General features: G+C 36.4%; 2 protein-coding genes across 2 annotated transcripts; one reads left to right on the forward strand and one right to left on the reverse strand.

Moving 5' to 3' along the window:
- Positions 1 to 185: 185 nt before the first annotated feature.
- LOC127630755 (tetraspanin-36-like) lies at positions 186 to 8,501 on the reverse strand. The gene is made up of 7 exons (XM_052108505.1): positions 8,307 to 8,501; positions 6,224 to 6,415; positions 4,906 to 4,980; positions 4,709 to 4,804; positions 4,464 to 4,613; positions 2,486 to 2,569; positions 186 to 2,321 (listed from the first exon to the last, which is right to left on the reverse strand). Exons 1-7 carry the CDS (start codon positions 8,364 to 8,366, stop codon positions 2,247 to 2,249), a joined length of 732 nt encoding a protein of 243 aa, XP_051964465.1. The 5' UTR covers positions 8,367 to 8,501; the 3' UTR covers positions 186 to 2,246.
- Positions 8,502 to 12,171: 3,670 nt separating this feature from the next.
- Positions 12,172 to 12,814, forward strand: LOC127630756 (histone H1.5-like). Its single transcript, XM_052108506.1, has one exon. The coding sequence runs from the start codon at positions 12,242 to 12,244 to the stop codon at positions 12,737 to 12,739; it is 498 nt and encodes a 165-aa protein (XP_051964466.1). The 5' UTR covers positions 12,172 to 12,241; the 3' UTR covers positions 12,740 to 12,814.
- Positions 12,815 to 14,226: the final 1,412 nt, after the last annotated feature.

A 14,226-nucleotide genomic window follows, 5' to 3' on the forward strand; every position in this document is an offset into this window, starting at 1 on the left:
ATAGTTATAATTAGCACTCATAATGGGACATGTATATAGCTTTGATTTCTTTAATCAAATACAGTTTTTAATTGAAAGTACAAAACTTGATTGGCCTTAACTCATTTAAATATGAAATCTTGCTTGATTGAAAACACTCCTTTATTTAAAAAGTTTAATATTAGCTAATTAAATTTAAAAAATTTGCTGTCAGGTGTTTCTCCTAAACATTGCTTAAAATGTATAGAGTAAATTCAAGAGCAAATAATAAAATAGTGAACAGTCAACAATGCTTTAAGATTTTTTTAGGAACAGCAGCAATTAATCATTAAAAATGTGATCCATTTCGATTCTGGTCCATGTTGACATGATTGCATCACACAATTTCTACACATTGTTTTCAACAATTATCAAATAGTCTGTGGCAGTCAAGCAAAGATTCATTGGTATTAACGGGCCCAAAGTGTCTCAAGAAATTATTCCCCACACCATCATACCACCGTAGGTTGGGTCCATTGCTTCATGCTGTTGGCACCAATTTCTGACCTTGTCATCTGTGTGCAGAAATCGAGATTCATCAGACCAAGCTGGTTTTAACTGTCCAGTTTAAGTGAACCTATCCCAACTGCAGGCTCAGCTTTTTATCCTTGGCTGACAGAAGAGGAACCCGACATGGTCTTCTGCTGTTGCATCTGATCTGCCTCAAGGTTCAATGTGATGTGCATTACATTTCTGAGATGCTATTCTGATCTCTGCCTTTGTCAGCTCAAACAAGTCTGGCCATTCTCCGTTGACCTCTCTCATCAAAAAGTTGCTTCCATCCATCCATAGAACTGCTGCTCATTGGATGATATACACTCTAGAGACATGTTGTGCATGAAAATCCCAGGAGATCAGCGGTTACGGAAATCCTCAAACCAGCCCGACTGGCACTAACAACAATCATGCCACTGTCCAAATCACTGAGATCACATTTATTGCCCATTCTGATGGTTGATGTGAACATTAACTGAAGCTCCTGACCTATGCCTGATTTTATGCATTGCGCTGCCGCTAAATGATTGCCAGATTAGATAATTGCACAAATAAGGAGTACAGGTCTTTCTAATAAAGTGCACAGTGTGTTTTCATTGGTTTGTAAAGTAAAAGATTTAAGTGTTTGTTTACTACAATCAACAAAGTCATGATGGTGATTTTAAAACACAGCTATACAGTACATTAGCCAGTAAGGGGCAGGTAATTTATACAATGATTTGGGTTCTCTTGAAACAAATGTCAGAATATTTCAATGTTCAATGCATTCAAATGTGAGGCAATAAGGGATTTCTGATAATGACAATTCACACCACACTTTCATCAGCGATATCTTTACAAATGTGTCAGCAAGAGACAGATAATAACAAGTCAACGCCTACAATTTATCTAAATGCACATGTGCATTTCCTCAGAAAGTGATATTCTGAAATGGTGTTGATAAACAAGTCACTTGAGGATAAATTCAAACATATATTTTTGTAATGGTCGAAAATGTTATCAGAAATGCATTAGACAATTTAATTTATTTATATAATTTAATATTCCTCTGTTGAACAAAATTTGAATGGGTATAACATACAAGATTGCATCACAGATGACAGTTTAATATTCACAGTAAATTAAAAGAGACATCATTTGGACAGAAGAAAAAAGAAAAAGAAAACACTGAACATAACATGGTGTACATTCTAAAGCACACAGAAATAACATAGAATCCTTAAAACTGAGGTGCATTTATTAACTCTAAATTCTGACCTAAAGAAGGTTCTATAACACACTTGGCAAAGCTCAGTTGTAGTAATCTTTCCTAAAACTTTGTGAGGTTGGGGAGATAGGGAGTATATAGTATTTGTTGAGGTCTATCATCAACCTGTTTGGCAGGAAAACATTAACCGTCAAAATTATGGAGGAAATATGTGATGCACTTAAGAATGCAACATGTTTTTTATTTTTTATTTTTTAGAGCCCCTAAATTTGAAAATGTTTAGAGTTTTTTTTCCCCCCTGACAACATGCCTCAGCTGCTTCCTGTCAGTATTTCATGATGAAAACAAGATAAATTACAACTTTGCATTCAAACCAAAGGCATTAAAAAAAAACTTGGAATACTGGACACTTCCAAAATAGGAGTTCTGAAACCTCTATTCTTCATGGTGCCAATGAGGCTGCCTTTAGCTGCACAGAGTGTAGGAGACAGTTTCACAAGGGGATTCACGAGACTTAATTTTCCAATCATGCATACAGAGGCTGGTAATCATGCCTTTTGCTTCTGCAGGTGATGACACAGATACTGATCATCCCAAACAACTGAGAAAGAGAGAGGGAAACACAAACTATTAGTTTCAAATTCATTGTCTTACAAAAATGCAAACCTTGTTAATAACCATATTGGAATGAACATGCAAAACACAGAAGATGAGGTTAAAAATGTATATACTAAATATAATACTATATATTAAAAGTTGATATACCTTGATGATGGCAAATCCCAAGATGACCAACATTGCATAACTAAGCACATCCTGCAGCATCTGCTCTAGTTTAGATTCACATCCCTGTAGGAAGAGTATAGTAATTGTTTATCCACAATGAAAATGTGCTATTCACAGTAAGCTACATTTTATTACACAATTAGATTATTTTAATGCATGCTCTAATCTTGGAAGCACATGTAACTAAACCTGTCCTCAACAAGAGGTCACAATGATAAACTGCCAAAGCGTTTTAAAATGTAAGAAATTCATAAATATCGAATTAAATCCCAATTCACCTAATTATACTATGACTTTGTATAAGTCATAGTATAAGTACTATTATACTTGATTCTTTCACCGTACATCGACATATAAAATCACATGTTACAGTTTTCCAATGATCAACATTCCTCATTTAATTTTTACTATCATTCATTCATTCATTCATTATTCCTAATTACATTTAATATGCTTCCTACCGTATTGGAGAAGAAACAGTGCATCGTTGAATATCTGTCGAGGGGTGTTTCGCAAACTAAACTCATCTCTTTTCTTATTGTTATCTCTATTCAACGTGTGATGTTCACAATGTGTTGCAGATGAAATATAAGAAGGATAACAGTTATATTTAAAGTAAAAAATTTGATATTATGATTCATCACCAACTAAATTAAAGACCTTGTATTATATAGGCTTACATAACTTAAATGTTATACAAAGTCAGAAATACAGAACACATGAATGAAATTGTGCTGTTCTGGATCACTTTATTGGTTTAATTTTTACTTTGGTAGCATCACATACCGTTTACATTATTACAACAGTCCCTTAAAGAATCTGATCTCCACTATACTTCAGTGAGACAATAAATTACAAAAATAAAATGAAAACAGACAGTTTTCCGTATGTTATAACCACATTTTTAATCGATAGGTGCTGACAAATTTTGTTTGTAAAGATAATTTCCTAGAAAGAAGTTTTAAGAACATAAGAGCACCCACCGATTACTGTTTATGGAGCCGCTTGATCATTCGCAGTTTAATGAGCCGATCATCGTCTTTGAAGAAAAACTACTTTTGTTCTTGCTTTCGGACACAGTGTTCAAACAAATTTACGTGACACATAATGTTGATTTATGTTGTAAAAACATGAAGTGGAGATGCGCCATCGGTCTCATCGCCATGTTTGCAGTTGTTCACAGAAGACAATTCTGTCAAGCAAGGAATTGTGGGCAATATTAGCCAAAAAGTGTTAACGGATCCACGCTTTGGAAATCTACTGGAAATATTAGACCATCTGGGCAACTTTGGAACACTTTCTACATACTATGTTTTGGGATACCCTTATTCTTATCTCAGGTACTGTTTAGGGTGGATAGGGATGCAGGGAATGTCATGGTCATATATAACTCTAGAGTACCCCTTTACCATTTCCTGCTCATGTTGGATGCAAAATTAGGACACATGATCTGGAAAATGTTTATATTTTAAACAAGCAATGTTTAAGTCTCCCCGGCCACAGCTTCAACATGTCAACTCCGTCATTCCCATTATGATCATTTCTGTTAGAATGGTGCGATAAATTATGCAATTTTACTTAAGAGGCAGCTTCAACCAAAAAAACAAAACAAAATGGCTTCAGTGTGCAACAAATGGTTAAGTTATTGAAAAATATTCAATTTTGTCAACTCCATCAGAATTTCAGAACAGTGTAAAAACAGAAAAGATGATGGACGACTTTCACTCTTTTTGGATGGATCAAATTAAAATGGCAAGCTTTTAGTGTGTCTGACATGCATACTTTGTTAGCTGAGATATCTACAAATTAATTTAGTATTAACAAATAAAAAATTATTTTTTTTTAAACATGTTTAGTTCAATAAATAGTGAGTAACACTTTTAAAGATAATTGCCTGGGCAATGCTAATCTGAATGCAGTAATGCAGAAGGTGTTAAGAGAGTACTGCCGCTCATACCTGTGTGTTTAGAAGTTCCGGTTGGTTGAGTAGCCCACTGCATTGTGTTGTGTTGGCTTTACAGCAGGAGTGTGGAACAGAGTTGTTATGTGTGCCATACCATGTTGAGGCTGTCCAGTCTGTTAAGTTCTGCACCCCACAGCACTGCAGCTGGAAATTCAAAAGTGGGAAGCAATGTAAAAAGACACAAAAGTGGAAGAATAAAGAGAATGAGAAGCCATTTGAAGAAACATTTCTAACCTTACCTGAGATTGCAAGTAATCCACTGCATGGGATTCAGTGTTGACACCATCATACTTCTGGAAGACCTCACTCATTGACTTTTCCAAGTCACCCTTTATCTGTACACATAGAGAAGAACATTGATAAGGGATTTCTTCCAACATACAATATTTTAATGAAGGTCATTTATAAACATAACAGATGTAAAAAAAGAACTCACTCTGCCCCTGTAGATGAAACTAAACACGAAGGCAGTCACCTCAGCAGCGAAGATTACCATGATGATGAAAAGGAACTAAATGCAAATTCAGAGAAAATGCTGAACATGGGAAGCCTTTAAAACATCAAAAATGGAAAACATTTGCAAATGTACAGAATGCAGAAACCTGTAAAACCCCAAAGAAGAAATTGAAATCACATGAGCCCTACTTTCAATTTAAAAAATGCTTTTGCTATAAAATGTCTGTAGAGGCATAGCAGACATGTATAGTAACACAATTCTAATCCTTTATTACTGTAGCAAAGTTTTTGAATATTTTTACTTTACTCAAGAATAAATATTTCTATTTACTCGCTTTTACTTCCCTATGTTTTGAAGAAATCTTTTTATGAAGATTTTTTTAGAAATGTATGATTTACTCCGATACATTCCTCCAGGCCTCACTTTTGTCACTGAACACCACAGAAAATAACAGCAACAGATATAAACTATAGATTCACAAACAAATTGCTCGAGTCAAATCTTTTGACAGATTTGATAGTTTTAAATCCGTCTAATGCAAAAGTAGCTACAGCACATTTAATATCAGTTGCTTTAATACTTTAACATTAAATTTTATGCTGAGTTTACACAACATGATTTTAAGCCTGTTTTTTCGCTCGCAGAAAAGAACTGTAGGCAAATCAGAACTCGCTCCAGTGAGCGACGATCGGAATGTATGAACTATCAAAGATGCGATTTGGGAGAAGCGCTGACCCGTCACGGATGTCAGCGAGATACCTAGAATGTTAAATATCTGGACCTGTCTGCGATTCCAAATTGCGCAATGAGAAATGCGTTGATCTACAGCCAATGAGAGAGCAAGAAACATGGCACAGGAAGTAGGAGGAGTCCTGATGTACTTGCAACAGAGCATCAACTAGCATGGCTGCGGTATCAAGAAAGTCTAATTGGACCGAAGAAATGGAGGACAAATGAGTGGAACGTTGGCAGGTGCACCAGTGCCTATTTGATGTTTCATCTGAACTGTACCATAACTGGTGGAGAAATATAAGAGTTGGAGAGAAATTGTTTTTGTGTTTTGAAATGTGTTTATCTCTGTCGCCGATTTGTCGTGTAAATTGAAAACACTACGACTTCCATGACAAGACAGACAGATGTGTAATATGAACGGTACCACGATCTGATGTCTTTGAAAGTCGTGTAGTGTGTAGGAGGCATTACTTGAGTTAATTTCCATAAAGTTATCTTTACTTTTACTTAAATATGATGATTGGTTACACAACATTCATACATAGTTAGTTAGGCCCATACTTACAAAGCCTAACCCAACTTTGGACTCCTTTAGAGTTGCACAGCAGCCAACAGTCCCGATGACAAACATAACCACAGCCACTCCAATTATAATGGCTGCAGGGATGAGGGTGTACCTATCGGCCACAAAGTCTTCAAAGTTATTGTAGCTTTTGATCACATAAGAACCAACATAGGCAAGGGCCACTCCAGCAGCCTAGAAAAGAAGAACACAAAACATTAGGTTAAACTATATGTGGCATGGGGGGTGTGGTCATGTGTCAGTCTGCGGTAGAGTGAGAGCGGTGAGGCTCATCACCTGGGTTGTGATTACTCTAACACCCGTCTCTCATTATAGTGATGGCGAAGAGAGAACTGATAAGGCACGCTAGAGCCCCAGAGGGGGAGAAAGAGCAACGCGACGTGTTCAAAAACTGTTGAAAAGTGTTTTTAATATGAACCTGTTTGAGTGAATAGTCCAAGAGACCAGAGAGGGTGCAGTGTGAAAGAGACAAAAAAAAAAGTCATACTTGAACTGCTTCATTGTTTCCAGACACCTCCATTGGCCACAAAATCAGACATATCACACTATATTTAAATGGAATTTAACTACTGAACTAAGATAATGCGATACTAAACTCCCCTGTATTTACGCAGTTCTGATCCATAATATAAAGAAATATGTGTTTTTTTTTCTCTCGCTCACATGATGACATAAGGTGGCATTTCATAACAACAGTGCTTTGGATTTCTGAGTTCAGTCTAACTCGCGAGTCCAGTCTGAGCTCTGTAGCACATGATCTGCTTCTTCAGTCATCAGTCACAATGTATTATCACGAGACCATGAGAACCTTCCCCTGCTTCCTAATCCTTCCTGGAACTTTGGTCTTGTGCCTCAGCTTGAGGAGAGGCAACACAGCAAGATAAACCCTTGAAGTATGAAAGTGCACGTTATAATGGTAATAAATAAGCTTTATGACAGGCAATGTTCACAATTGTTTGATTATTTTTAAATTTTCTAAATTTTATTATTTTTGCTTAACAAACCCATCAATCTGTTAATCTATAGACTTGGTTTATTTATTTATTTTTGTTTTGAAGCCTTGAACAAAGACCAAAATTTTGGATCGTAACTTCTAGAGCTTTCAAGCTACAGCCACCAAACTTGACACAGACCTTCAGGCTGTTCTGACATGGGTAGCTATGGTTTTTGTAACTGATCAGACATACAATTGTCACACAGTGGGCAAGAAAAAAATCCCCAAAAAATCCCATAAATCTATTCAAACTCCAACTTAAACAAGCCCTTTAATATGCTGTAACATATCTCTCTCTCTCATATTCTATCAATCCATCCATCCATCTATTTATCAGCTTCAAACTTCTATTTAATTAGTGTTAAACTTTTAGACAAAAAGTTTATATATTTAATCATCCTCTTACGACACCATACTGTAGGTGCACCATATGCAGGAAGAAGTTTTGTTTTCTACAGACCTCCCCATTATGCCCACTGAACCCAGAAATGAGCGAGAGGCAGTGAGCCAAGTCAGATGATGACTAAGCTTAAATGAAGGCACAGACAGTGTGGGCATCAACAGTCTTTGTTTCCATTACATGTATGAGGACTGACAATTACATCAAGCCCCACTGTGTTACTGAAATGTTAGTGTACATTGCTATGAAGTTCTTGGGATGGATTTTAAGGCTGCATGGCAAAATACACTGAAGGCCTTTCATATGGTTCTCTTATGTGTTTAAACACAGAGCAAACCAATGACTCATCCCAAACTAAATTACATTCTGGAGGACATGTGCTGTCAAAAGCTACTAACTCAGCCTAGACATTTATTTGGAGCTGTAGGAGAGAGAAAGGAGCGCAGGATAAATGCAAATAATGCCATACAAAATCAACACTTAAAGACAGGAAAGATATGCGTGTGAAATTAATAGAAAAATAATAATGTTCATTAATTAAAAATATTAACGTTCAATTACACGACTATCCAGCTAAGAGTAGGCTACACTTATGCAACAATAAAAACAACAGACTACATTTAGAGTTGATTTTACAAAAAAATAACATAAAAAATAAAGCACAAACTCACCCAAAATATTAGACTGAGAAGCAAAAGGACGGTTTTCGATGTTATGATTCCACAATCCATGTCTGCGGCGTAGAGAGCTGAGAGTTGAGCCTTTGAATGTTTCCAGCAATCTGTGACGTTTTCTTTCCTCGTGTTCTTCAATGCGGTGAGTTCAGTCAGTCAGACAGCTGACTACACATCACATGCTCGTGAACTTCAATAGCTGAAACCACAGGTCCTAACGCCGTCCGAATTTAAAGTTTCCGCGCAGGTGTCATTGGTTCATTGCGGAAATGTGTCATTTATTTACTGAGGAGACGTGACACACGATGAACATGTTTTATAGAATGGGATTGTTTCTCAAATCTGTCAAGCATTTCTGCTCCGTGTGTGACACTTGGACCGTGGACGACATAAAACGTAAACATTTTGGTTGTGTCCATATGTGGATTGAGTTATATAATTATGGATTTTACCTATTTTGTATTTGATTGCTTTTGTAATATAATCTTGGCAATGAAACAATTTGCGTAATTTATCACGATTTTGCAAGTAATCAAAATAGTATTTTAATTTATTTTAATTGACACCCTCTCTGGATAAAGTTGTTGGCTATCTTTGAGATAGCATAGGGCCAGCCAGTCCTACAGGCAATACAGACGAGCGCCTATAGGGACACAGCAAACACGTGCAAAGCATATGAACAAGTCATAGAATTTCAGACATTGATGACTTATAACGTGAACCTCTCTGCTGCCCAATGGTTTCCAAAGTGCTTATCTCTTGGATAACGTGCAACATGGGTGGACCTGATCATTTAACACAAATCAAAATGATGGTGAAAATTTCATAATATCGCCTAGGGCCCCACAAACTCACAGGCTGGCCCTGAGCATACTACATGTGAATATATATAAGATATAAGATTCAACTTTATTGTTCAGAGTACAGGTACAGATCCAATGAAATGCACTCGTTTTTGCATATCCCAACTAAGCTGGGTTCAGAATGCAGTGTCAGCCATGAAACAGCGCCCCTGGAGCAGATAGGGTCAAGAGCCTTGTGAGGTGAGTCAAGAGTAAGGTGGGGCTAGACCCCCGACCTTTCGGTCAGTAACCCAGAGCCACCACTGCCCTACTGCATATCTCTCTCTCATATATATATATAGATGAGATATATACAAAACAATGAAAAAAGTCTTTGGAAATAAAATTATATATATATATATATATATATATATATACAGGTGAAACTCGAAAAATTAGAATATCGTGCAAAAGTTCATTAATTTCAGTAATTCAACTTAAAAGGTGAAACTAATATATTATATAGACTCATTACAAGCAAAGTAAGATATTTCAAGACTTTATTTGATATAATTTTGATGATTATGGCTTACAGCTTATGAAAACCCCAAATTCAGAATCTCAGAAAATTAGAATATTGTGAAAAGGTTCAGTATTGTAGGCTCAAAGTGTCACACTCTAATCAGCTAAACACCTGCAAAGGGTTCCTGAGCCTTTAAATGGTCTCTCAGTCTGGTTCAGTTGAATTCACAATCATGGGGAAGACTGCTGACCTGACAGTTGTGCAGAAAACCATCACTGACACCCTCCACAAGGAGGGAAAGCCTCAAAAGGTAATTGCAAAAGAAGTTGGATGTTCTCAAAGTGCTGTATCAAAGCACATTAATAGAAAGTTAAGTGGAAGGGAAAAGTGTGGAAGAAAAAGGTGCACAAGCAGCAGGGATGACCGTAGCCTGGAGAGGATTGTCAGGAAAAGGCCATTCAAATGTGTGGGGAGCTTCACAAGGAGTGGACTGAGGCTGGAGTTACTGCATCAAGAGCCACCACACACAGACGGGTCCTTGACATGGGCTTCAAATGTCAAACGTCTTACCTGGGCTAAAGAAAAAAAGAACTGGTCTGTTGCTCAGTGGTCCAAAGACCTCTTTTCTGATGAGAGCAAATTTTGCATCTCATTTGGAAACCAAGGTCCCAGAGTCTGGAGGAAGAATGGAGAGGCACACAATCCAAGATGCTTGAAGTCCAGTGTGAAGTTTCCACAGTCTGTGTTGGTTTGGGGAGCCATGTCATCGGCTGGTGTTGGTCCACTGTGCTTTATTAAGTCCAGAGTCAACGCAGCCGTCTACCGGGACATTTTAGAGCACTTCATGCTTCCTTCAGCAGACAAGCTTTATGGAGATGCTGACTTCATTTTCCAGCAGGACTTGGCACCTGCCCACACTGCCAAAAGTACCAAAACCTGGTTCAATGACCATGGTATTACTGTGCTTGATTGGCCAGCAAACTCGCCTGACCTGAACCCCATAGAGAATCTATGGGGCATTGCTAAGAGAAAGATGAGAGACATGAGACCAAACAATGCAGAAGAGCTGAAGGCCGCTATTGAAGCATCTTGGTCTTCCATAACACCTCAGCAGTGCCACAGGCTGATAGCATCCATGCCACGCCGCATTGAGGCAGTAATTAATACAAAAGGGGCCCAAACCAAGTACTGAGTACATATGCATGATTATACTTTTCAGAGGGCCGACATTTCTGTATTTAAAATCCTTTTTTTTATTATTAATTTCATGTAATATTCTAATTTTCTGAGATTCTGAATTTGGGGTTTTCATAAGCTGTAAGCCATAATCATCAAAATTATATCAAATAAAGGCTTGAAATATCTTACTTTGCTTGTAATGAGTCTATTAGTTTCACCTTTTAAGTTGAATTACTGAAATTAATTAACTTTTGCACGATATTCTAATTTTTCGAGTTTCACCTGTATATATATATATATATATATATATATATATATATATATATATATAATTTTATTTCCAAAGACTTTTTTCATTGTTTTGTCAGCCCACTGAGGAGACAGTAAGTCTATATCCCTCACAGCCTTGTTTTCATTCCAGTGAAAACTGAAATATGCTGCTACTGTGAATAAGATTAATTCCACAACAAGCAAATTAAACGTGGTTGATCCAGAAGTACAATAACGTCTTTCTTAACCAAACCTTACTTTTTTTTTTTTTTGGAAGAACCAAAATGGCCATTTGTCAGCAAACTGGTGTGGCATCAAAGATAAGGCTCTAGCACTCTGTAAGCGACTAAGAGGCTTTTAGTGTCAATGAGTGTTGTGTTAGTGAGTATTAATTTATGAATTAAACAAATGTGATTTTTTTTTTAGGACGATTCAATTTTTTCATTGTCAACCATATAATCGCAGTGGATGTAAGCCTAATGGATGACTAGCCCAGCATCTCCAGCAAACCCATTTTAAACAAATTCAAGCTAGCGACTACATAAAAATAAATACTCTGATACAAATAAAGTATCAGAGTAATTGCAAATCACATATGCACCGTGTCAGTACTGTTTGCGGGGCAATACTTTGATAACATTTAGAGATAAGTAAATGTGTTTCAGTCAACTGAAAATGTCAGTATTTGTTTAAAAGTCTGTGAGATGTTCTATTTTTTTTGTTCATAATAATATTACATATGATCCAGTCCCACTGAGCAGTGGCAAATAAAAAGTCAATAATTGATTTAAAAGCATTTTATTATACAAAGTCCAGAAATTACTCAAGCTTGAAACATCACGGCTCAACAATTCTGCACATTTGCAAATGGAAAACAAATGGTAAGTTTGTAATTAAGGTGCTGCGTCCGGATTAAATGTCCCTGTGGGACTTTCTAACTTTTATGATCCATGATCCTTTTCGTTATATGGTTTTCCAAAAACAAAAATCCTACTCTTTCTATCGATGAAAAAGCACAAAATATTCTGTCTCGTATAAAGGCGTTGAAATCGTGACTGCTAGAGTCTACACGGCTCTCATGATAACTATTTGAATTGCATGTGTCCGCCCGATTCACTCACTCTTTTCAGACACCGTCTTTCAGCTGAACTTCCAGAGCAAATCCTGACTTGTCAGTCATGTCCACTGGCATCACCTCAGTACCATCTTCTGCAACTAAATCGCCAAAGAGAAGGTCCAAGGCTAAGAAGTCAGGACCCACCGTCTCTGAATTGATCCTCAAGTTTTTGTCAGCCTCAAAGCAGCGCGGTGGTGTCTCTCTGGTTGCTTTGAAGAAAGCACTTGCTGCCAGTGGTTATGATGTTGCAAGAAACAACTTTCGCATCAAACTGACAGTGAAGAGGCTGTTGGCCAAAGGTGGCCTGACTCAGACCAAAGGCACTGGCGCATCTGGATCCTTTAAGATCAGCACGAAAGCTGTTACGAAACCAAAGAAGCCAAAGGCGAAAAAGACAAAGAGAAAGAATGCTGGAACCAAGAAAACTCCAAAGAAGAGAAGGAGAAATGTAAAGAGTCCTGAACAAGCCAGCGAGACTGCGGTCAAGAAGACCAAAAGACCAAAGAGAGCCAAACGAAGAGCTGCCAAAATAACCAAAGCGAAAACTGCGAAGAAATAAAAAGATAATGACAGATATGACCTTTTGGACTCTCTATTTGATGCTTTGTAAAATAAAATAAAATGTATGGTCTATTGTTGCATTAATCTGAAGTAATGTTTTGATTGTGTCAGTTAATATATTATTATTATTTACATTTACATTTATTTGTCTTTGACCAGAGTCCCTCTGGAACCTGCGTGCCTAATGATTTTATGGTAATGTGTTTCAATATTTCTCTTTAACTCTTGCTTTAAACATTTAATTAAAAAACAAAAGTAGGCTTATACTACTGTAACTCACATCCAACTGGGATTTAATATATATATAAAACAAAACAAATAGGGCCTATATATATATATATATATATATATATATATATATATATATATATATATATATATATATATATATATATATATATTGAATCTGACCTAAACAAACTGAAAATGATCAATTAGAATTTTGTCTCAAAAGAAATGTGTTAATTTCAGGGATTTTCATTTGCTACATACATTTGCAACACCACAGGGAAAGATTTCATGGAACAGGACCTTTTTGTTGTGCATAGTGACGAACCGTGTTTATGACCTGTGGTAGTTTTGGTTGACTTTTAGTGTTTTCGGAGAAAATAAAAGGAGCCTTTTACCCCGCGGAGCCTTTAGCCCAGTTGTCCCCTATGTCTAACGTCACTGTTATGCATTACATATATCAGGCTACTGGGAACGTTTAGGCTACTAACAGGCGTTGAAATAAGGAACACTCACGCACGCGCAGTTTTCTACAGGCAGATAACACCACCTTGTGGATTAACAATATAATAATTAATATTTCAACATGTTGAATTTTCTGCTCGGTTTAATCTTAAGAGAACATTTTCGAAAAAACAAAACAAACAAACAATTTTTCTTGGAACATGGGCACAACTGTTTGTTTGTTTGTAGAAATAATGTTTCTATTAAGCATGAAACCGTTCGCCTAATGAAAATAGGTATCCTTTTTAAATGATCAAAATAGAAATAATTATTTTTTTTTTTTTAAGATTAACATGCACATAAATGGGTACCAAAGGTTTGTTTTGATCTTGATGTGTCTCAATGTATTAATTTATAATATTTTACAGGGTTCCTGTAGTCATTGCAAATAGGCAATTTCAAATAGGTTCATAATGAACTGTTTTACATGTAACACACCACTGCCAAAAAGTAAAGGGCAGAAACATGACATTTAAAGTAACAGTTCACCCCAAACTTTTCTGTCATTTACTAACCTTCAAACATTCCAAATCTAAATCGAGTATATTATACTATATATTTTATATAATTATATACAAATGTTTTCTTTATCCGCAAGATCAGAAACTAAAGATACTTAAAACATTGAATTAATTAATCTTGAAACTTACATTTAAAAGACAGGAGCACTAGGCTTGTAGTCTACTGATTTCTTAAAGGGACAATACACCCAAAATTGAAAATTCTCTCATCATAAGCCTTTCGTTCGTCAGA

The sequence above is a fragment of the Xyrauchen texanus genome, chromosome 37 (assembly GCF_025860055.1).
Source record: "Xyrauchen texanus isolate HMW12.3.18 chromosome 37, RBS_HiC_50CHRs, whole genome shotgun sequence".
NCBI classification, from domain to species: Eukaryota; Metazoa; Chordata; class Actinopteri; order Cypriniformes; family Catostomidae; genus Xyrauchen; species Xyrauchen texanus.